This window comes from Chlorella variabilis (assembly GCF_000147415.1).
Source record: "Chlorella variabilis unplaced genomic scaffold CHLNCscaffold_16, whole genome shotgun sequence".
NCBI lineage: Eukaryota > Viridiplantae > Chlorophyta > Trebouxiophyceae > Chlorellales > Chlorellaceae > Chlorella > Chlorella variabilis.
In genome coordinates this window covers 929,474-951,613 of record NW_005435072.1, presented here as the reverse complement: position 1 = coordinate 951,613, position 22,140 = coordinate 929,474, and the positions used below count along the sequence as shown (strand labels likewise).

The window sequence follows — 22,140 nt, the reverse complement described above, 5'->3', positions numbered from 1 at the left end:
GAACACCTGCCACGGAACAGCCAGCAATTGCCCCGGTTAACTGTGCCCGTGGCCAGTTTGGTGGCAGCAGGCCTCGAGTCGGCGCCAGCCAGAGGCTGCTGCTTGCATGGCAACGGCATGCTTGCTGCTGCACCCACCGCGAGTGGTGGCAGAAAGAATGCCACGATGAGCAAGCCTGCGGGCGGAACAGTGAGAGATCAGCGTGCGAGGCAGGGGGAGCGCGGGGCAGCGGCGGCCCCGGCGGGCGGCTGACGTGTCGCCGCCGCCGCTGCTGCCGCCACCGCGGCATCTCCTGGCTCACCGAAATCCTTCATCTGCCACGGCATGGTGTCTGCTGGCCCTGCGCCTGTGTGCAGCAGCCTCACGCGTTCCCCGTCTGCCTGCCGATGGGCGCGCTTCTCGGCTGACGCTTCTGCTGGCTCGGAATGGATCACCAAGAAGGCTGGGTCTGTGGGCGAGATGTAGCAGCGCTTGACAGGCAGTTCCAGCAGCAAGACCTCTGCTCTCATGGCCCGAAAGAGGGCCTCTTTCTTGTTGTGCAATCGGAAGCCACACGGTTTCCGATGCAGCTGCTTCGTTGCGCAGATCAACTTCCAAGCAGTCGGGAGCTGGCCTGGAAATAAGGGAGCTGACTGCAGATGGCGGATTGAGCGGCGTAGGCTGAATGCGACGAGCACGGCCGGTGCCCGCCAGACTTCCATCCGAGCAGGCCCCTGAATCCCCGCCACGCCGCACGCTTTGGCTACAAGCTGCACCATGAGGTGCATCGGGACTAGGCATTCAGGATGGGGATGGTGGGCAGCGGGATGTGGACGCTGGGGGCGGCCGCATTGCTGCCGGTGCGCCGCATCTCGCCGCCCTCCGGCCCGCCATCCTTGCCCATCTTGCCGCCGCCACCGCGGTGCTGCATCTCCGTTTGCAGCACCGGCAGTGACGCGGCACGCGACTCCCCAGCCGCCACCACAGCCGCCTTGAACAGAGGCGGGCCGGTGAGCAGGTTCATGATGACCACGCCGGCCATCAGCGCTGCACGGGGGGCAGGGCAGACAGCAGGACTTGCAGGGCGTGAGGCAAACACAGCAGCAGCAGCAGCGGCAGCAGCAGCGGCAGCAGCAGTTTGTGAGGTGCCACCCGCAGGCAGCACAAGCAGCGGCTGCCAGGCCTGCCTGCAAAATCGGGGCCCCACTCAGGGAAACGCGCCGCCACCGCCTGCGCCAGGCCCAGCGCTATGCCAGCCTGCATACAGCATGCCAGTGCGTGGTGAAGGTGAGGGTGGGCCGGCGCGGAGAGCTGTCCTGATCCATGCACACCCGCATGAGGCAGGACGGGAGGGCGGTCATCCATGAACAGCCCCTCCCCGCCAGGCCCCACCCACCTGCGTGATCATGCCCATCCACAGGCGCTGCGAGGTGTCGTGCGGTGTGGCCGACACCTCGGCCCCCAGCCAGCACCCCACCCACACCGCCGCGAGGCGCACGACATACAGGATGACCGCCGCCCACAGCGTGTCGCGCACGGCTGCAGGCAGGCGAGGGGAAAGCAGTCATACAGCAGACAGCGCGGCAACCGCAAAACACACAAGGGCAGGGGTGCGGTTGCCAGGAGTGCAGCGGCTTGACAGGAACCAAGGTTCTGGTTGCAGAACCGAAGCTCGACGGTTGTGGCAGGCGCAGGGCGGGCTGCGCCAGGCGCACCTGTGAGCTTGATCGATGCGCCCACCATGCCAAAGAAGAGGGCGTTGATGAGCGGAGCCAGGCGGCTTAGGTCGGAAGACAGCAGCTCTGCGGCGTCCCGCCCCTGCTGCTGCTCACCGCTGCAGACAGGCAGGGCAGGCAGGCAGGCAAGTGCGCAGGCAACGGGTAAGCAAACACGTCAGCCGAGTTGGTCCAGCGGACCCGCGGCAGCAATAGCCTGTGTGCATCAGATGCCGTGTTGAAGCCGTGCTGCTCGACAGGCCATCATTCCGCAGGCCACCTGCCGCCGCTTCCACCCCACCGCCTGCCTCACCGCCAGTTGGAGGCCACCAGGCCTGCTGCCACGCACGCCAGCAGAGGCTCCGCGCCGCCGCTCTCCGCCAGGCCAAAAGTCAGCCCCGACAGCAGCAGCGGCACCGCAGGGCGCAGGCGCAGGGCCGAGGGGTGGCGCAGGAAGCGGACCAGCGCCGCGGCCCGGGGCCCACCGGCGTGCGTCGCGGCGGCGGCATGGCCGTGCCCTGCTCCGGCGGCAGCGGCGCCGCCCGCAGGGTGCGTGACCGCGGCGGCGGCGATGCTGATGATGCTGCTGTGCCGCGTGCGGAGCAGCTTGGACAGCGCGTACCCGGCCGCGCCCCCCAGCGCAACTGCAGGCAGCGGGGGCAGCAGAGGCGGCGGATCTGTTCAATCAGCACTGGAGCAGAGTGCAGGCGAGATCCAGCACGCGATGGGAACGCCTGCAGGCATTCGGGCATAACAGATGGCAGGCAGGCAGGCAGGCACAGCAGAGGTCGGGAGGCAGCGAGGAGGTGGGGCGACAGGAGGGGGTGGGCGGCTGGCAGCACAGGCAGCAAGGAGGGCAGCGCAGGCCAGCAGTACCCGATAGGGCGATGCTGACCACCGGCCCCGCCAGCAGCCAGAACAGCACGCCGCTGTCCGATGCCTTGCCCACCTGCAGCCAGGTAGACATGAGCGCAGCAGGCACAGGTTCAGGCACGTCCATCACAACACACCACCAGCCCAACACCAGCACAGTCGTGCTGGCGAGCACGCTGCCTGCAGCAGCACACGGCCGGTCACCCGCCCACCAATGCACGCTGTCAACACGCTGCGTGAAGCAGCACAAGCACGCCTGCCCACCCACCGCTCTGAACAGCTCGATGTTGACTGCAAAGGCGGCAAAGAGGAGCACATCCTTGACCACCACCACCGCCATCACCAGGCTGCAGTAGGGGCCCTTGCCCTCGGTTTCCTTGAGCACCGCAATCTGCAGGGCAGCGGGGGAGAAACGAGCGGGGTGGAAAGCGCAGGGGTGGATGTGCATGCTGGCGCAGGCCAAGCGCAGGGCCCAGGGTGGCTTCCGCATTAAAAATGCACCTGCAGGATGCAACCGCTGCAGGGTATTGCTCCACAGCAAATGGTCTGGAAAGCAGTGCAGCAGCTCACCGCTGACGCGGGTGACCTGGCGACCGCCAGCGTGGCGGCCAGGGTGCACACGGCAGCCACGTCGCCTCGCGACAGCGGCTGCATGAACGGGATGCTTCCCGCCAGGAGCCGCATGCTGCAGGGAGAAGGGCGGGAGGAGGAGGTGATCGCAGGGGTGCGGATCTCAGGGGTCCATTCCCATGCAGGGCGCAGCATGGCTGCTGCCGCGCCTCACCAGGTGTAGACCAGCAGCCAGGAGCACAAGCTGATGCCCGCTGTGATGCACGCCACCTGCACCAGCGGCGGTGGTGGCGGCAGTCGGGCAGGTTCTCCTCCCCATCATTGGCAGCCTGCCAGCTGAATGAATGGGGATGAACAGCCTGGCAGCAGGCTGTCCCCCTTCATTGGGCTGCCGACACAATGCTGCAGCCGGCAGCCAGCAGAGCGGCACAGTACCTGCTTCCTCAGCCGCCGCAGCTCCGGCAGGTGCAGCTCCGCGCCCGCTGACAGTGCTATGAGCGACAGGCAGAGGTGCTGCACTGGCGCGAGGCTCTGCAGCCCCAGGGGTCCCAGCAGGCCCAGGGCCTGTGGCCCGCTGGCCACGCCAGCCTGCAAGGTGCGAAATCCGCAACCGTGCCGTTGGATTGGGCGGCGGCGGCAGGGCGGCAGCGCGGCTGGACTCCCTGCTTGCGAGCGCAGCAGCTCATCCTTTGCATGCAGTGGGCAGCAGCAAGGCGCACCAGAATCATGCCGGTGATGGCGGGCAGCTGCAGGCGTTGCGTGGCGCGCCCAGCCAGGTGCCAGACCGGCGCCAGGACGGCCAGCACGGCGGCGGAGGCCAGGGTGGTGAGCGCGGCCATGGCAGGCCGCTGGCAGCTGCCAGCCGATCAGGCGGACCGCCTTCTGCGCTCCGGCACGGAGCAAGGGCAAGACGGCGGCAGGCAACTTTAGTTTTGCGATCAATGCAAGGACAAGGGAAGAGCAAGGTGGGGTCAAAACGGCACGAACTACAGCATTGATCAGGGATCCAGGCGCCGCCCTGATCGAGTTCTTCTTATTAGCCACAGCTGAGCCAACCAGCATCGCCGCGGCAGCAGGCCCAGCAGGAACATGGCGCGGCGTGATTGCTTTCCCTTGGGCCCAGCGCATTGCCTCGTGCATCCCAGATCACATGCTCTGAAGCCGGGAGCTGGGTTCTGGGGGGTTCTCGGACGGCTACCAATTGCTGCGCGCGCTGCTGAGGCCTCCCTACCAATCATCCTTTCGAGCAGGGCAATAGCAGTCGCCCACAAACCTCTGGGCACCCAGCGGCGCCCTGGGCGCCAGGACTCTGGCTCCGGTCGCCGCCGCCGTGGCGGCCACACCGCCGCCGCCGTCCACGCCATGTTAGCTTCACTCGCCACTAAGCAGCAGCGGCAGCGGCGGGCTGTCTGAGCAGCCATAACGAGCTCATCGGGGCCAGTGGTGCCACTGTCCCACAACGTCTGAGCAGCCATGGCGAGCTCGTCGGCGCCAGCGCCACCGTCCCACAAGCTCATCCCTGGCTGCGGCTTTCTGGTGGATGGCTTCCAGACCCGCTACGCTGCCCACCCCTCGGTGAAGGCCTACTTCCTGACCCACGCCCACTCAGATCACTACAACGGGCTTCGCGACGACTGGAGCCGTGGCGTCATCTACTGCAGCCACGTCACCGCCCGCCTGATTGCTCACATGCTGGGCGTCGGGCGCCGGTGGCTGCACCCGCTGCCGCTCGACTCGCCAACCATGATCCAAGGTGGGGTGGCCATGGGCTCACAGCTTGATCCAGAAGCTGATGCTGGATTGAGCTCTTTCTTCCCTCATTGTGTTGCTTGCCTGGCAGGGGTTGAAGTGACGCTCGTCAGCGCCAACCACTGCCCCGGCGCCGTTCAGTTCCTGTTCCGCTTGCCCGACGGCCGCCGCTTCATCCACACCGGCGACATGCGGTTCAGCCCCGCGCTGCTGGCCAACCCCCACCTGCAACAGTTCAGGCGCGTGTTCAGGCGTGCCTTGCAGCAGCAGCATATGCTGCTTGGCACTTCAGCTGCACTATTCTGCCATCAGCCTGCTGCTGAACCACCAGTCCCTCTGCCTGGTGCAGGGGCTGTGATGCCCTCTTTCTCGACACAACATACTGCAACCCGCGCTACTGCTTCCCTCCCCAGGTGCGGCCTGCCAGCCTCTTTGCTCAGGCAACCGTGGTTGGAACCCTCCACCTGATTTGTTCCTCTTACTTCCTTTCCTCTTGCTTCCCTGCAGGAGGAGAGCATCGAGTATGTTGCCAGCACTATCCAGCGCCTGCTGCAGGAGGACGCAGAGCAGCAGCAGCAGGAGTCGCAGGGCGAGGGACGGGAGCCAGGTGCCAGGCAGCGCCGCCCCTTCCGCAGGCTCTACCTCATCAGCACCTACGGTGAGGGGACGCCTTGCAGTTACAACACGTCTGCCGGTGCAACGACAGAGAACAGAGAGGGGCTCCTCCCCTGCTTCTAATTTTATAGAGAATCGGTAGTTTGTTCAGCAAGCAGCTCCTGAGTTGGAGTTGCCGCTGCCGCCGTCACCTGCAGGCATAGGCAAGGAGAGGATCCTGACGGCAGTGCACGACCGGTGCGGCGTGAGGCTGCACGTGGCCGACCGCAAGCACGCCGTCATGCAGCAGCTGGACCTGCCAGGTCAGCCCCTGTGGCTGGCACTCGCTGCAGCTACCCTGCGCTGCTCTCCAGCAGCCCATGCAGCATCAAACGCACTATATGCTACGAATGGTTTTCGGCTGCTGTGAACGAAGTGGCTTGGTTGCTACCGCCCCCTGGCGCAGGCTACGACCCCTCCCAGCTCTTCACAACGGACCGTGGCAGCACGCCGGTGCACGTGGTGCAGTGGGGCTTCCTGGGAGAGACCTGGCCGTACTTCAGGTGGGGCTGCCCTGGCCTCCCCACATTGCTGGCTGTTTACCGCGACTTTCGTGGTGCCCTGCACCATCTCTGCACAGAGCATATACCTCGCCGACCTGCCTCCGTGATGCCTCCCTTTACCCCATTTCTCTCTCAGGCCCAACTTTGTGAGCCAGGAAGCGCTGCGGCAGGAGCTGGGGGCGGAGGAGGTGGTGGGGTTTGTGCCCACGGGCTGGCTGTACGAGATGCGTAAGGAGACGTTTGCGGTGAAGCGCAAGGGCGCCTGCAGCGTGCACCTGGTGCCCTACTCTGAGCACAACAGCTTCGACGAGCTGCGGGAGTATGTGCGCTTCCTGCGGCCCCTCCAGGTGGGAGGGTGGTTTGCACCAGGGCATGCAAGCATGTATGCCTGCTGGACGCTGGCAGCGCTGGTGCGTGTTTCAAGCCTCACCAGGCAGCCTCCCCCTTGAGCGGTTGCTTGGCCAACTGCCCCTGCTCCGCGCTTGCGTGCGCTGCCTGGCAGGTGGTGCCCACGGTGGGCGTGGAGGGCGAGGATGGCGACAAGGCGCGGGACAGGATGCTGAAGCACTTCAGGCTGCTGGGTGCGCGGGCAGAGTGCGGCACAGGGTTTGCCGGATGTGCATGCTCTCACATCTTTGCTGTTCCTGGGTTTTGTGGTCACGTCTCCCACATACACAGGCACATGCTTGTCACCCCTTGCAGTGGATGAGACGGCCAGCAAAGCCAAGTTTCTCCAGGCTTTTCACCGCTCCAGCGCCAATGGTGCCACCGCCGCTGGCACTGTTGACACAGCTGTTCCTGAGCAGGCGCCGCAGCACGACTGCCCCGATGGGGAGCAGGAGGTGTGGGAGGAGGAGGAGCAGGCAGCGCAGCAGGAGGAGGTGATTGATTTGGTGGAGGAGGAGGATGAAGAGATAGAAACTGATGGCAGCGGCGGCGGCATTGGCAGCGGCACTGGAGCAGTACAGGCAGGCGAAAGCCCACAGGCTTTAGCAGGGCTGGCAGCTGCAGGAGACGACCCTGCAGCAGCAGCAGCAGCAGTGCCAGCGATCGCCTCACCAGCAGCAGCGCCAGTCGCGTCCCCGCCTGCCGAGGAGGGCGGGGAGGGGCCCTCGGACCCGCTGCTGCACCAGCTGCTGTCGGTGCTGGGTGAGGAGGTCAGCAAGCAGCAGGGCCGCCAGCTGCTGGTGGCAGCTGGGGGGGACCTGCAGGGGGCAGTGAATGGCTACTATGATGGCCTGGCAACAGCTGCCGCTGCGGGGAGCGGCAGGGGCAAAGACGCAGCCACGGTGGCTTCGCCGGCACCCAGCACCGCTGCCGATAGCAGCCGCGGAGGAGGAGGAGGAGCAGGAGGAGGCATCAAGCGACCTGCACCCACGCCCGCCACAAAGCCCAAGGGCAAGAAGCAGAAGGGGAGGGCAGCGGTGGCGGCCAGCCCAGGGCAGCGCAACATCACTTCTTTCTTCACCAAGCAGCAGGGCCCACCTCAGGGGCAGCGGCAGCAGCAGGAGCCGCAGGAGCAGCAGCAGGACAGTGGGGGAGCAGCAGCAGTAGCCGCAGCAGATGCTGCGGCTGGTGGCGACTTGTTGGCAGACGATGAGGACTTGGCCCTGACTCTCAACGTTCCGCTGGCAGCGTCACCCTCAGCAGCAGCAGCAGCAGCAGCAGCAGCAGGACAAGCAGCAGCAGGCGTCTCAGAGGTAGAGCCAGACGCATTGGCAGCACCAAGCGGCAAGCCCAAGCTGGTCCTGCCGCCGCCGCCCTCCCCCGGGTCTGCTGCAGCAGCGTCTGCCAAAGGCGCCGCTGGAGGAAGCTTCTTCCTGTCTGGGCGCGGCGCCGGAGGCCAGACCGGCAGCGGCGGCGGCGGCTCCAGGGAGGCAGCTGTGCCCCGGGATGCGTTGGCCCTGCCGCTGGAAAGATATGATCCTGTGGCGCACGCTTGCTGGGAGCCAGGCGAGCCATTGCTGCGTCACTCTTGGGGGTCGAGATGTATGCCGCATGCCCAGCTGCACTGCAGCACAGCCATGCACCTGCGCCCTGTTGCTGCTCAACGAGCTTGCTATGGCTCTGTGTCTCGCCCGCACAGCAGGGCACCCAGCTGCTGGCATGGGTGGCTGACCCCAACTGCCTGCCCCTGCCTGCGCAGGAGAGCCCACCCCGTACCTCCACCTTGCCCGCGCCTTTGAAGCCATGCACTCCACCACCAAGCGGCTGCGCATCTCAGGCAGGCCCGCGGCCGGTCCCTCGACCTTCATGCAGGATCCGGTGCCTGATTCCCAGGCCATCTGGCCTCCCATCCCGCTCCACAGAATGCATACGGACCTTCACAGTACCTTTGCTTGCCTGCTCTCTTCTGCCTGCCTGCCTGCCTCCCCGCCTCCCCCCTTGCAGACGTGCTGGTCAACTGCTTCCGCTCGGTGCTGGCGCTGCGCCCGGCGGAGGAGCTGGTGCAGACGGCGTACCTGGCCACCGGCAGGATTGCGCCAGACTATGAGGATGGCACGGAGCTGAGGGTGGGTTGGGGAAAGGGGTGGTGGTGTGTGTGTGTGTGTGGTGTTGGTGGTCAGGTGGCAGATGGCACAGTGTGCGGCTGCCCACATGTTTCGGCCGCTGTGTGTGCGTGTTTGATTTTAGGTGGGAGGATCCATCATGACGGCCGCCATCGTAGAGGCCACGGGCGTGTCCAAGGCCCGCCTGCAGTGAGGAGCGGCGCCGCCGCCTGCCCCTGCCTGCCGCTTGCGACGATGCCCCCTGGTCATGATGCCCTCTGCAGCAGGATGCTTCACTGCACCTGCGTGCTTGCTTCTTACCTTTCTCCTTCCTTACCATCTCCTCCAACCAGGATTCCCTCTCCCGCTGCGGCCCTTGCCGTGCAGCGACATGTACAAGGACATGGGGGATGCGGGAGACGTGTTCCAGGCTCTGCGCCACAACCAGGCCGTGCTGCAGCGCCCCGCCCCCCTCACCGTGCCCGGCGTGTTTGCCGCGCTGCAGCAGATTGCGCAGGAGAAGGGGGAGGGTGAGCCTGCCGCCGCCCCAGTGGTTGCTTGCCGCTTTGCTGGACGGCAGCACCTGGCTTGTGCTCCAGCGGCTGGCTTGCCCGCCATGCCCCCGCAGGCTCCCAGAAGCGGCGGCAGCGCCTCGTGCTGTCGCTGCTGCGCGCCTGCCGCGAGCAGGAGCCGCGGTTTGTGGCGCGCACGCTGGTGCAGAACCTGCGGGTGGGGGCCAACTGGAGGTCGGTGGTCCCTGCCCTGGCCAAGGCGGTAGTGCTGCACAAGGAGGGTGGCAGGGTGGCCAAGGTGGGTTCAAGGTGTCTGCTGTGTACGGTGTCTCACAGGGCTTACCTGCTCTCAGGATTCAGTAGCGCGTGCTTGCCGCGCAGTGGCATGCCGCAGTGCTTGGCGTCGCGGTTGTGTCCGAGTCGACCCCCTGCCTACCTGCATGGCGGCGTTCCCATGGTCTGCATGCAGGCCCGCCTCGACCAGGCGGCCGCGGCGGCCACCACCGCCTTCCACGTCTGCCCCGACCTGCGGCTGCTGTGCGATGCCATGCTGGCACACCCCACAGAGGAGTGGGAGCAGCGGTGCTTGCTCACGCCAGGCGAGGGCCCGCCGCTCAGCCGCCACCGTGCCGGGCACATCGCGTGGGCAGCGCGTGACCCTGCTCCTGCCCAGGCCTTTCCCTTGCCCCGCCTTGCCCAGCCACCTTGCCGCTGGCCCTCCTCCCTTACCTCCCTGCCCTGCCTGCCCTGCCCTGCCCTGCCCTGCAGGCATGCCGGTCAAGCCCATGCTGGCCAAGATTTGCGAGGGACTGGAGGATGCTGTGCAGCAGATGAAGGATGCGCCCTTCCTGGGTGGGTGCAGCCAGCCGGCGCCCTGTGCCATGTGTGTGCCATGTACACACACCACATTGTGCTTACGTGTGCCGGTGCCACTCTTGCAGCCGAGTTCAAGTACGACGGCATGCGGGCGCAGATACACGTCATTGAGGGCGGCCAGGTCAGCGCCGCCAGCGTGGCAGCACGGCCGCTGGCGCTCCAACCAACAAGCTTTGCATGGGCACTTTGCGCATGGGCATTCTGCGCAATCAACCAATCAACAGCCAGTGCTTGACTGTTTCTCTGCTGACCATCTCATCCCCGCGGTTGGTGCAGGTCCGCATCTTCAGCCGCAGCTGCGAGGACCAGACGCCCCGGTGGCCAGACGCCGTGCAGCAAATCCTGGAGGCCATGCAAGGTGCGGTGGGCAGGTTGAGCGTGCTGTGCGCGTGCCAGGGCATAGCCCAGCTGATCAGTTGATTCCTTCCAGGTGCAGGTGGAGCCACCACGACCATAATTGATGCAGAGCTGGTGGCGGTTGACCCAAGTGACGGCAACAGGCGGGCTGCCCTGCGCCTGCTTTGCTTGCAACATATGCCGCTGGTCTGCGCCCATTTGCCTCGCTTGAAGTCCTGTGGCCTTGCGTCGCCACCTGGCCTGCCACATTTCGCCCTGTGCTTGAGGCAGGCTGAGGGCGTTCCAGGAGCTGGCCAGCCGCAAGAAGGCTGCAGAGCTGGCGGAGGTGTCAGGTGGGAATTTATTGATGAGGGAAAGATTTGATGAGTTAAGCAACAGCACATGGCCAACGTGGATGCCACGCCAGCAAGTAACTCCCAGAAACGCCCTGCCTCTTCCCTGCACCTCAATCCCCACGGCAGTACACGTCTGCATCTTTGCCTTTGACCTGCTGCACCGCGACGGCGCCAGCCTGATGCACCTGCCGCTGGAGCAGCGGCGCGAGCAGCTGCTGCTGGCGCTGCCCAACATGCGTCCCGGGCGTTGCGCCCTAGCACAGTCTGTGCGGTTCCCTGAGGCGGGCGCTGCGACATCACCGTTGGCTGCGGGGAGCAGCGTGCAGCTGCCTGGGCCAGGAGACCAGCACGAGGAAGCGGGGGGCTCAGCTGATGATACCAGGGGAGGAACCTTGATGGAGATCGAGGGCCGGATCGGGGCGCATGGGCAGGAGGCAGCGCCGCTGGAGGAGCGCCTGCAGGAGATGCTGCTCCAGGCTTTCGCCGCTGGCGCAGGTGCGGCGCAAACCTCTGCTGTCCTGCGTTTGGGCTGCCGGTGCCTGCCCCATGCCTCATGCCTCGCCGCGCCACCTTCCATCTGCCGCCCTGCATGACGGCTGCAGAAGGGCTCATGCTAAAAAAACTGGCTGCTGCATACGAGCCCAGCAAGCGCTCCGACCACTGGATCAAAGTGAAAAAGTGAGCTGCAGCTGCACGGGTTGTGGAGGAAGGATGCCGTTGTCAGCTGAGTGTTTGCATCTTTGGCAAGATGCTCGCCCGCCTGCGCCACGCCATGCCTGCTAGGCAATGCTCTGTGCCATGCTGCTGCTCCATGCTGCGCCACACCATACTGCGCCATACCTGCCATACCGCAGGGACTACGTAGTCGGCCTGCATGACACTTTGGACCTGGTGGTGATTGGCGCCTGGCACGGCAACGGCAGGAAGGCGGGGTGAGCTGGCTTGCGCTGGCTGGCCCTCGCAGGCACGAACCCACTTCCAGATTCACCAAGAAGCACCCCCCCTGGATTTGTCTGTCCTGCGTTTCTTGCCTGTCTGCACCCATTTATCTATCCCATCGCTCGTCCCACCCGCCTCGCCGGCTGCACTGCTGGTTGCCCACCGTGGCCCCACACCCCCCGCGCTGCAGCTGGTTCTCCCCCTACCTGCTGGCCTGCTACGACCCCGACACCGAGCAGCTGCAGAGCGTGTGCCGCTGCATGAGCGGCTTCACCGATGCCTTCTACAGGGAGAGCAAGGAGAGGTGGGCTGTGGTGGCTGGGCTGGGCTGGGCTGGGCTGTGGTGGCGTGGCGGGTCGGCGGGCCACTGGCTGGCTGGAGGGAAAAGAAAGGTTGCATGCCATGCGCTTCGCCATCTGCAGGCTGTCCCAGACCATCATCCCGGGTCACAAGCCGTACTACAACACAGGTTGTGCCTGCTGCCGTTGGGTGCCAGCGGCCACACACTCTTCCAGTCGTTGTCGGCCTGGGTGGCTTCATGCTGAGGTGGCAGGTGGCTGCCTTGGCCCCTTTGGCTGGCTGCAGGCGAGCAGCCGGACATGTGGTTTGAGCCCCGAGAAGTCTGGGAGATACGCGGGGCCGACCTATCCCTGTCACCGGTAAGCCGGGATGCCGCACTACCAGCAACTGCTATGCCGCTGTCGAGTTGTGAGCTGCATCCCGTGCCACCACCATCCCTGGCACAGGTGCACAAGGCGGCAGAGGGCCTTGTGCACGCCGAGCGTGGCCTGGGGCTGCGTTTCCCGCGCTTCCTGGGGCGGGTGCGGCAGGACAAGAGCCCCGAGGATGCCACCTCGTCCCAGCAGATTGCAGAGATGTACCGCGCGCAGGTGAGGGCTGTGGGGGCGGATACCGGGGATTGGTGCCAAAACTCCACCTCAGCATGCCGCCTTCTTCTCCTGCCTGCCGCTTGTGCAGACACGCAAGGTCGAGACCGCAGGGCAGCGCCTGGCGGCTGACAAGCAGCTGCAGCTGCCGCAGGAGCAAGCGGCGGGGCCAGAGTCGTATGCAGGTTCTGGCGGGGAAGAGGAGGAGGACGGAGCAGACATAGATGCAGAGGAGTATCACCACAGCTCCTAGTGAATCCAGGAGTCCACCTCAGGATTGTAACATAGCTGGATGTGCTGGTGGCGGCGTGCGGGCGGCGGCCGGCAAGCGGGACACAGCACAGTACAACCTCTCCACGAAGTTCGCGGGCATTCAAGCGACGCGTCGACCACACGCACGGTGCTGCTCACGCCTCCGCCCATCTGCAAGGGGAGCACACTTGAGCGGCCTCGATCCGATCGAGCGGCGTAGCAAGAATGCCCACCTTCAACCTGCAGACCAATGGTGCGGATGGACTGATTATTGCCGGCAGACAGTGGCTTTGCGCCCTGCAGGATGGCGACAGCCACCACGCCGCCGCCGCTGTCGCCTCGGGACTGCAAACCCTGCCCCTCTCCCTCCGGTCCTTGCAGTGCCTGGTGACCGGGTGTCGGCCTCCCAGATCGTGGCCGATCTGAGCAAGGCCGTGGCGCAGGCTACTGGCAAGCCAGAAGGGGTAGGTCGCCTCCTGCAGCTGCCTCCACCTCTCCCTCCCTGGCCTGCAGTGCCCGTTTCACCAGCCTGGCATTGCTGCCCCGGCCCCTCCTGCAGTATGTGATGGTGAGCCTGGAGACAGGGAAGCAGATGATGTTTGGAGGTGAGCAGTATGCGAGGGGAGTGAGGAGGCGGGGTGAACGGCACAACGAGCAGGCAGGCGCCGCCGGGGCAGCAGGCTGGGCACGACGCCCAGCACCCGCATGCAGCACAGCACAGCCCAGTGCCGCGCAGGCGCAAGCGACATCCCTGGCATCACCCCGCCCCGCTGCAGGCACTGAGGAGCCGTGCGCATTTGGCGAGCTCATCTCTAGTAAGTTCTTGGTTTTGTGGCTGCTCCCCTGAAGCAGCGGTTATGAGGTCTGTCGTTGCTTCTTGCCCCAGGTGGAACCAACTACCCACTCCGCAATGCGCTGTGCAGTTGGCTCTATTGGAGGCGAGAAGAACAAGAAGGTGCGGCCAGGGAGAGCTGCTGCTCTCGTCGGTATGCCCCACGGGCTGCTGCGGTTCGTGGTTGCGCCCTTAGCTGCCGCCAGCTCACCCCGGGCGCTGCAAGCTGCCCCGCGCCCCGCTTGCAGATCAGCGCCGCCCTGGCTGAGGTTGTGCAGCGGCACCTGGGCGTGCCCGCCAGCAGGATGTACATCAAATTCTACGATGTCGCCAGGTGTGATTGTGTTGGCCGCCCAGCTGGTGTTTCTGTGGCGTGCAGCTCAAGGACGATTCCCGGTCTTGTGATGCGGGGGAGGCACACCCCTCGGGGCAGCCCGGCAGCAGCATACTTCTTGCCGGCTCTCTTCAACTCTGGTTGTCTTCCTTATGTTTCAGGTCCGACTTTGGGTGGAACGGCACCACCTTCTGAGCCCCGGTCGCGGCATTCCGCCGGCGGTCAACACGTGCGCCGCTTTCCAAGGCGGCACGCCTTCCACCCTGCCGCCGCCATTGGCCACACTATGCATACAAACCCCGATCGGGTGTTTTGCTGAATTTGATCGTTAAGCAGCCCTAATTTAGCCGACAGGGACTCGTTGGCATCGGGCGGCATGCGGGCGGCCAGCAAGACCCTGACCAGCCTGGTGCAGGCGGCAGCACCGGCGCTGCGGGAGAGCGTGATCGAGTGCTTTGGGACTGCAGGTAGGGTCACTGTCGCCCCTCTGCCGGTCCATCTGTTGGGCGAGGTCAGGGTTCAAGGGTTCTGCCGCCGAGGCGTTGCGGGGAGGGCGGGGGCTGCCAGGCCCTCCCATGCCGCCCTGGCGGCGGTGTGCAGCGATCTAGGTCGGCCGCGCCAGTGCCCGCGCCAAGTCCAAGCCGCCGCCGCCCTGGCGCTGCCAGGGCCGCCGCCGCCGCCGCACGCGCTGCCGCCATTTTGGGGGCCCAACCCAAAACCCTTTGCTTTGAGCGGGCTTTGGAACTGACCAGAGCCCTTGCTGGTGTGGACTGCAGGTGTACGCACCATCACCACAGACCTCAAGGCTGCCCTCGCCGCCAAAATTCCCGGGGAGCAGGTGGGCGGCAGCCGCTGGAGCGCAAAGCATCAGACACGGTTGCGCATGCCGCCTGGCCGCCGGCGAGCACCAACACCGCATCCCTGCAGGCTCTGTGGTCTCCTGAGTGGGTGCTGCTGCCGCTCCATTAGCTGTGGACACCCTCGCCCCTTGCCTCCCACAACCCCCTCCCCTGCCTGCCAACTACTTCTCACAGGAGCGCCTGAAGAAGCTGAGGAAGGAGCATGGCAGCAAGGCGCTGGGCGCCTGCACCGTGGAGCAGGCCATCGGCGGCATGCGAGGCGTTCCGGTGAGGCAGGGTGGGGCGCCCGCCGCCTGTGGAGCTGGGGCGGCAGCAGGCAGGAGATGGCAGCATCCAGCATGGCCAGCTGCAGTGGTGCCTTGGATGCCACCACCACTCCAAGCCTGGGGAAGCTTGGGCTGGTATTGGGAGTGCCTGGCATGGCGATTGCCGACCGCTGCGCCTGCCCCATGCCTGCCCCACGCCGCCGCTTGGCTGCTGCCCTGCCTGCAGGCCATGCTGTGGGAGACGAGCCTGCTGGACCCCGAGGAGGGCATCCGCTTCCGCGGCTACTCCATCCCAGAGCTGCAGGTGGGTGGGTGTTGTGGATAGGGTGTGGGTGCGGGTGGAGGGGCAGCGGGTTGGTGGATTCGCAGGAGGACCACGGCCTGTGAGATGGGTGGGGGAGTGGTTGGTGCACAGCCACAGTGCTTTTGCTCGGAGGATGTTGGCGCCCTGTGTCGCCAGGTGGTTGTTTTCCTCCCTGCTCGCCGCCGCGCGTCACGGCGGCGGCGGCTGCTGCTCCTCCTGCCGCAGGACAAGCTGCCCAAGGCGAAGGAGGGCGGCGAGCCTATCCCAGAGGGCCTCCTGTGGCTGCTGATGACTGGAGAGGTGGGCAGGGGTGTGGGTGTGGGCAGGGGTGTGCGGTGTGTGTGGTGTGGTGTGTGTGTGTGTGTGTGTGTGTGTGTGTGTGTGTGTGTGTGTGTGTGTGTGTGTGTGTGTGTGTGTGTGTGTGTGCGCGCGTGTGGTGCGGTGGCAGGGGACCACGGGCGGGGCAGTTGTTTCAGGCTGCTTGGTGGCTTGCTATGCAAGCAGAGCACCCGCGCAGGCCTGGCGCGGCGGCCACCCGACGCGCCCTCCTCGATGCCGGCACCCGCTGGCCTGCGGTGCTGTTGACACGCCGGCTCTGTCCCCTTGCAGGTGCCCACCAGCGAGCAGGCCCAGGCTGTGACGGAGATGCTGCGGGACCGCAGCAAGCTGCCGGACCACGTGCTCAAGGTGGGGCAGTGCGGCGGTCAGCCTGATGGGGGGTGAACAGCCTCCGAGCTCCAACGTTTGTTTGGGGACAAGGGAGAGGTGGCAGCCCATTGGGCCGCTGGCATGGCAGACCTATTGGTCGACCTTCTGTCTCCTCCAACCACTCGCCGCGCTGCCTGCCTGCCGCGCCTGCCGCAGATGCTGAGCTGCCAACACCCCGACACACACCCCATGACCCAGCTGGCCACCGCGGTGCTCGCGCTGCAGGTGCCTTTTGTTGTATTGAGGGGGCGGTGCATGCGTTGGTTGCTGCGCTGTTAGTTGGTCGCAGCAGAGAGCCGGCAGGGCATTTGCAGCGCTGGGCCTCAGGTTCACTTGGCACCTCCTGCCCTCCTGCCTGCAGGTGGACAGCAAGTTTGCGGCTGGATACCGCAGCGGCATCCACAAGACCAAGTGAGCCTGGGCTGGGTGTGCCTGTGTGTCTGTGTATGCGGGTGGGTGGGAAGGGGGCAGGCCTCTGGACCTGCCACCCCACAAGAGAGTTGACCGAGCCGTTGAGCCTAGGAACAGCTGCAACCCACCAACCATGTGCCGGTATATTATGCCGCCCTTTACTTGGTACCGCATTGTACCGCAGGTACTGGGAGCCAGTGTTTGAGGACTCCATCGACCTCATCGCCAAGCTGCCCACCATCGCCGCCGCCATCTACAGGCGCGCTGTGCACGCTGGGCTTGCCGTGCACACCTGGCGCCCTAGCTGAAGGCTGCCGCTGCAAGTCTGCTTGCGCTTGCTCGCAACCTTGCCCGTGCCCTCATCTTGCCCGCGGTGCGTCTCCCTGCCCGCAGGAACACGTACAAGGGCGGCAAGCTGATTGAGGCGGACCCTAAGCTGGACTGGGGCGCCAACCTGGCATACATGATGGGTGCGCCGGGAGGGCAGGCGGGCGCCGCCGCCGATGATGCGTGGGGCCGGCCCCCAAGTGCCAGTGCTGCACAGGCACCAACCTGACTTTGAATTGACTTCCCTGCCCTGCTGTGCCCAGCCCATGACTTACGCTTCTCCCCTCCTCTCCCGCGCATCCATCCTCTGCTGCAGGGTACACGGATGAGGGGTGCCTGGAAATGATGCGCCTGTACCAGGTGCGGTTGCCCGGCGCTGCGCCTCCACCCCCAGCCTGCCTGTCCATAACACCGACATCTTGTGTCCCCATGCGCACCGCTCCGGCGGGTCGTTGTGGTCAACCGTTCGCCGCCCGCTGCACACAACCCCCGCCTCGCCTGCCTGCCCCCTGCTGCCTGCAGACAATCCACACCGACCACGAGGGCGGCAACGTGTCGGCGCACGCCACCCACCTGGCAAGCGCTGGCCGCCGCTCTCTGCTGCCTGGGCGCACCGATGCCAGCTCGCCGTTATATCTGTCCTGCTCACGGCCCTCTCGGCCCACAGACATCAGTAACGCTTGACAGTACATTGACACCCCCCACTCTTGCTCCTGACGCTCCTCAAACCCCGCCACCCGCCCTGTTCTGCAGGTGGGCAGCGCGCTGAGCGATCCCTACCTGTCCTTTGCGGCGGGCATGACCGGCCTGGCGGGGCCGCTGCACGGCCTGGCCAACCAGGAGGTGCTGCGCTGGCTGACCGACGTGCGCCAGCAGGTGAGGCGCTGGCTGGCGCAGACAGGGAGCCACGCCGCGACCTGGGCCCTTGGCTACCCGTGTCCCTCCAGCATGCTGTGCTGTGCTGTGCTGCGCTGTGCTTTGCTGTGCTGTGCCGCTGACGGGATCGGTCGCCTGATGCCGCCCACCACCTGCCGCTGATGCCCCCCGCACATGCGTGGTCACACACCCCCACGCACGCCTCTTCCCCGCCCCTGCCCCTGCCGCCGCAGGTTGGTGACAACGTGACCAAGGAGCAGCTGTCTGAGTTTGTGTGGAGCACGCTGAAGAGCGGCAAGGTGGTGCCCGGCTTTGGACACGCGGTGCTGCGCAAGACGGACCCGCGGTGAGCCGCCGAGCCCGCGAGGGGGGCACAGGCAGCCTGGGCTGCTAGTCGCGCCCGTGTGCCAGGCGGCAGACGACGGGTGTCGCCCGGCCTCGCCAGAACTCTGGTCGTCTTACCTGCTCTTGCTGACCGCCCCGCGCTTTCCTCTCCTCCCCTCCCGCCCCGCAGCTACACGTGCCAGGCGGGCTTTGCCCAGAAGCACATGCCCGAGTACCCGCTGTTCAAGCTGACGGCTCTGCTGTACCAGGTGGTGCCAGACATCCTCAAGCAGACGGGCAAGGTGTGCGGGGGTGGCTGGCGTGGCTGCACGTCGCCCACCTGGCTGGAGTTGCGGGGCCGTCCGCGAGCGAGCGTTGCAGTTGGGGCGTGCCGCCCTTGTCAGTGTCTCGCCTCGGCTCCCCGATCCGACGGTACAGTCATGCGCTGACCTGCCCCGCCCCGCCCTGGCCCGCCCTGCCCTGCTCCTGGCCTGCAGGTGAAGAACCCGTACCCCAATGTGGACGCCCACAGCGGCGTGCTGCTGCAATACTACGGCATCACCGAGGAGTGAGTGGCTGGCTGGGTGGCTGGCTGGGTGGCTGGGCTGGGCTGGGCTGGGCTGGGCTGGGCTGGGAGGCTAGCAGGCTGGATGGCCTGGCCGCTGCGGGCTGCCTGCGCGTCCATGCGGCCTGCTGCCTCGCCTTGTGGCCAGCTGCCTGCTCGGTGGCCTGCGTCACTGACGCCTCTGCTTGTCCTGCTCCCTTCCCCTGCACCCCCTCCTCCGGCCCCGCAGGAACTTCTACACCGTGCTGTTTGGCGTGTCACGTGCGCTGGGCGTGCTGAGCCAGGGCGTGTGGAGCCGCGCGCTGGGCCTGCCCATCGAGCGCCCCAAATCGCTGACCATGGCGGCCATGGAGGAGCGCGCCCTCCAGCTGGAGTCCTCTGCCTCCATCTAGGCTGATGCCCCAGTCATCCATCGTCCCGTGGCGGGGCTGCCTAGCACCGTTACACCCCCTCCCCGAGTCATCACTGCTCGCGCTCACTGCCCCACTGTGCGCACGCCATTTCTGCGGCCACAGCAGCTGAGGGGGCGAAGCTCCAGCCCTGGCCGCCCCCCGCGCTCTGCGAGCGCGGGCACAAGTTGTCGTTGCGCACCTGCCCACCACACAGCACTTGTTCAGCGCCCCTGTTCCACACCCTTCTGTTGCCTCCTGTGACCCGTTGTCCAGTGCCCATGCATTGTGGCAGCCTGCGGCTGCCCTGCCTGCTCCCTTGAGCTGCTCATTGTGCTGCTCCTTTCCCATGCGCCCGGCGTTTTGTAGCAGGCTCCTTTGCCCTGCGGTGTCCCCGGGCCCCCTGTTGCCGGCTGAACTCATCACATGTAATCTGCCATGCCGGCCTGCGGAACGTTAAAAGTGCGGCGCAGCGGCTTTCTCTCACGGCGACGGATGCTGCCAGCGTCCCCCTGTTGTTTTGATTTGCACCTTTGGACAGGCAGGCAAGCAAACAGCAATGAATCAACATGCAGGTGTGCAGTCGTGAAGCAACTGGGCAGGCAGTGCTTTCGCACACAGAGAGCCGGCAGGTCCTACAGGTACACGCAGCCCATGAAGGGCAGGCTGCACAGCGGCCGGGACAGCAGGCGGCCCCCGGCGCTGCCGCCCAGCTCCCACTCCACGCGCTCCGTCTGCAGCAGGTCCCGACCATACCACTCGCCAAACTGGGCCACACACTGGCGCCTCGTGGCTGCAGCCAGAGTGTTTTGGAAAGCAATGTGAGAGCAGGAGGGAGGCAGGCAGCATGCCACGGGCTGCCTACGCATGGCTGCACAGGGCTGCACCGAACATGGGCGAGGTCCCCGCTCACCCAAGTGCTTTGCCCGGGCCTTGCTGATCCCCACCCCAGAGAAGGCAGACAGGTCCAGGCGGCGGCTGGGCTGCGACCACACCACATGTGGCAGCTGCCTGCCCAGCTTCCCCTTTTGTTGCTGGTGGTGTTCCTTCTGTTGCACGTGTCCTGCCGCTGAGTTGTTGCCGTGTGCATCGCCGGCTGCCTCTGCGGCCGAAAGCCCAGCCTCCAGCCCCAGCGGCTGCCTCGGCTGCCGCTGCCGCTTGCGGATGGCTGCCGCCACCACAAAGTTGAGCAGGATGTCCTCACAGTTGATCAGCCTGCCCACCAGCTCCCGGCCTGCAGCCACATATCCAACATCCCGACTCAGCTTCTGCGGTGGAATCTGCCAGGACAGCCACCAGCGCACGGCCTGCAGAGGCAGCTGCTTGGTGCCTGCTTGCCCCACCGACAGGCAGTACCGTGGACCATACCTTGGGCGTACTGCTCCGACCAGTACTGCTCCAGCAAGTCGCGGGACGCAAACTCGCCGGCGGTCAGCAAGACATTGAACCGCTGCTCCTTGAACACCACATGCTCAGGTAGGTACTGCATAGTGTGTGGTGCGTGGGTTGGTGCAAGTGCCCTGGCCGGCCCACCAGCACGCATGGCAAGCTGTTTGTAGAAAGGAAGACATGCAGGCAGCCTGCTAGCCATCAGGCGAGCCGCGGCGCACCTGCGGAGGTGGGCCGGTGCTGATGAGGCGGGGGAAGAAGCCCACGAGCGCTTGCTGGTTTGCCTGCCACCTGGCAAAAGCTCGCTCCACGTCGGCGCACCTGAGAGGAAACACATCAGGAGGTCGGCATGGCCAGCATGGCAGTGCAGGACGTGCCCAGAATGGCACACGCTGCCAGAGGAATCCTTTGCAACAATGGGGAGAGACGCCTGGTGCGGCTCTTGACTCACCGCATCAGGACATCGTCATCAGCCAGCAGCACCGCCTCCGTGCTGATGCCAGGGTCGGGGCGCATACGGTTGCTGAGGTCGTTCTGTGCGGCGGGGGAGGGCGGTGCGTGGGCAGACCAGGGTAGGTGGCAAGCTGGCCGCTGCTGCAGGGATGGCCCTGGCCGGGAAAGCCGTAGGCAGCGGGGACCCAGAAGCAATGCTGGCCTCTCACCTTTGGCTCCTGGCGGATGCGCACCGGCGCCCGGCAGTCGAAGAGGTACGGCAGTGGCGGGTCGTCGCCATTCCACACAAGCAACACCTCGGCCACTGTGGGACAGGCAGGTGGCAGGACAGGCGTGCCAAGTAAGAGCCCTTGGCCTGGACGTGTGCAGCAGCTGGCGGCTTTCCTGGCCCGGGGCAACCTGGATGCTCATAGCGGCTGTTGCCACACCTACCGCCCCACCTGAAGGACAGTTGCCCAGCTGATTGATGACGAGGATCAGCAAGGAGACGCGCGCCTTGTAGGACATCACAACCACCGTGTACTGGCTGCTGCCGGTGGCAGCGGTACTCTCGTTGTTGGCAGGCAGCTGGGCCAGCTGGCCGCCACGTGTTGCTGCAGCCCGGGCTGTTGCCGCTGCAGCCTGAGCCTCTGCCGCCGCCGCAGCCACTGCTGCAGGCGATTCCCAAACAATGCTGAGGGTGTAGTAGGCCACAGCTGCCACCGCCGTACAGGCCGCAATAGATGCCGCCAGCAGCACTGCCATGGCAAGGTACAGCGCGATCCGCAGGAGGTGGCGCTTCCTCCTGCGGCCGCCCTGGCCGCCGACGCTGGAGGCGCTGCCGGTCCTGCGATGACTGCTGCCAGGCCTGGCCCGCGTGACAGGCAGCACCGGCTCCCTGCCGCCAGCCAGCATGCCGAGCAACGGCGAAGCATCGGCAGCGGCAGGGGCGCTGCTGCCGCTGGAGCTGCCGCTGCCCACAATCTGGCGCAGCCTGCCCAGCATGATTGCACGCCTAGACGAGGCAAGAGGAGAGCAAGGCTACAAGGGTTAGCGCCCAAAGAGGAGAGGGCGCGTGCAGGTGCTGCCCGCACTCGTCAGGCCAGTAAGAAGCCCAAACGACAGTGTGCAAGGGGCCCAAAGAGGCTGTTCAGTGGCGCTTGGCCCAGACGACCCTCTGCCCTCCGCTGGCTGCTCGGCTCCCTCCAAGGTTGAGGCGGGCCAGTCACGAAGGCAAGCAGGAAGCAGCAAGGTGGCGCGGTGAAAGCTGTCCTTCCAAGAAGTCTGCGCACGAGTTGGCTGGCATGGAGTTGGCTGCCATGTCCCGCCGCCGTGCCGCCGCTGTACCGCGCCTGCTTTGCTCGATTGCAATGCCCAAAAGCCAATGAAACGTGACAATGAAACCCAGTGATGGACAATGCGCCAGGGGAAAG

The 22,140-nt window shown here is 65.9% G+C and overlaps 5 protein-coding genes across 5 annotated transcripts; 3 read left to right on the top strand and 2 right to left on the bottom strand.

Moving 5' to 3' along the window:
* Positions 1 to 772: 772 nt before the first annotated feature.
* CHLNCDRAFT_136512 (hypothetical protein) lies at positions 773 to 3,976 on the bottom strand (the record flags this gene model as incomplete). The annotated part of the gene is made up of 11 exons (XM_005845737.1): positions 773 to 1,026; positions 1,197 to 1,236; positions 1,376 to 1,518; positions 1,695 to 1,813; positions 2,008 to 2,338; positions 2,571 to 2,643; positions 2,836 to 2,958; positions 3,138 to 3,252; positions 3,352 to 3,407; positions 3,573 to 3,725; positions 3,857 to 3,976. 11 exons carry the CDS (start codon positions 3,974 to 3,976, stop codon positions 773 to 775), a joined length of 1,527 nt encoding a protein of 508 aa, XP_005845799.1.
* A 634-nt stretch (positions 3,977 to 4,610) lies between these two features.
* CHLNCDRAFT_136511 (hypothetical protein) lies at positions 4,611 to 12,691 on the top strand (the record flags this gene model as incomplete). Its single annotated transcript, XM_005845846.1, has 27 exons — positions 4,611 to 4,890; positions 4,978 to 5,131; positions 5,236 to 5,299; positions 5,394 to 5,544; positions 5,699 to 5,803; positions 5,947 to 6,043; positions 6,180 to 6,390; positions 6,546 to 6,624; positions 6,746 to 8,011; positions 8,190 to 8,282; positions 8,435 to 8,556; positions 8,678 to 8,742; positions 8,920 to 9,062; positions 9,161 to 9,342; positions 9,514 to 9,670; positions 9,813 to 9,896; positions 9,986 to 10,041; positions 10,197 to 10,278; positions 10,544 to 10,609; positions 10,739 to 11,107; positions 11,215 to 11,290; positions 11,467 to 11,544; positions 11,742 to 11,855; positions 11,974 to 12,020; positions 12,137 to 12,210; positions 12,298 to 12,441; positions 12,530 to 12,691. 27 exons carry the CDS (start codon positions 4,611 to 4,613, stop codon positions 12,689 to 12,691), a joined length of 4,521 nt encoding a protein of 1,506 aa, XP_005845908.1.
* Positions 12,692 to 12,915: 224 nt separating this feature from the next.
* On the top strand, positions 12,916 to 14,051 carry CHLNCDRAFT_136510 (hypothetical protein; the record flags this gene model as incomplete). The annotated part of the gene is made up of 7 exons (XM_005845845.1): positions 12,916 to 12,943; positions 13,072 to 13,154; positions 13,250 to 13,295; positions 13,467 to 13,505; positions 13,614 to 13,645; positions 13,771 to 13,856; positions 14,018 to 14,051. 7 exons carry the CDS (start codon positions 12,916 to 12,918, stop codon positions 14,049 to 14,051), a joined length of 348 nt encoding a protein of 115 aa, XP_005845907.1.
* Positions 14,052 to 14,182: 131 nt separating this feature from the next.
* CHLNCDRAFT_36371 (hypothetical protein) lies at positions 14,183 to 19,333 on the top strand. The gene is made up of 17 exons (XM_005845844.1): positions 14,183 to 14,323; positions 14,633 to 14,694; positions 14,891 to 14,983; positions 15,209 to 15,286; positions 15,512 to 15,586; positions 15,896 to 15,973; positions 16,151 to 16,219; positions 16,356 to 16,405; positions 16,590 to 16,689; positions 16,821 to 16,875; positions 17,049 to 17,092; positions 17,255 to 17,361; positions 17,494 to 17,608; positions 17,842 to 17,954; positions 18,123 to 18,234; positions 18,430 to 18,500; positions 18,727 to 19,333. Exons 1-17 carry the CDS (start codon positions 14,233 to 14,235, stop codon positions 18,887 to 18,889), a joined length of 1,476 nt encoding a protein of 491 aa, XP_005845906.1. The 5' UTR covers positions 14,183 to 14,232; the 3' UTR covers positions 18,890 to 19,333.
* Positions 19,334 to 19,521: 188 nt separating this feature from the next.
* CHLNCDRAFT_136508 (hypothetical protein) lies at positions 19,522 to 21,712 on the bottom strand (the record flags this gene model as incomplete). The annotated part of the gene is made up of 7 exons (XM_005845736.1): positions 19,522 to 19,679; positions 19,800 to 20,120; positions 20,255 to 20,369; positions 20,497 to 20,596; positions 20,727 to 20,809; positions 20,938 to 21,032; positions 21,169 to 21,712. The coding sequence occupies 7 exons, from the start codon at positions 21,710 to 21,712 to the stop codon at positions 19,522 to 19,524; spliced, it is 1,416 nt and encodes a 471-aa protein (XP_005845798.1).
* Positions 21,713 to 22,140: the final 428 nt, after the last annotated feature.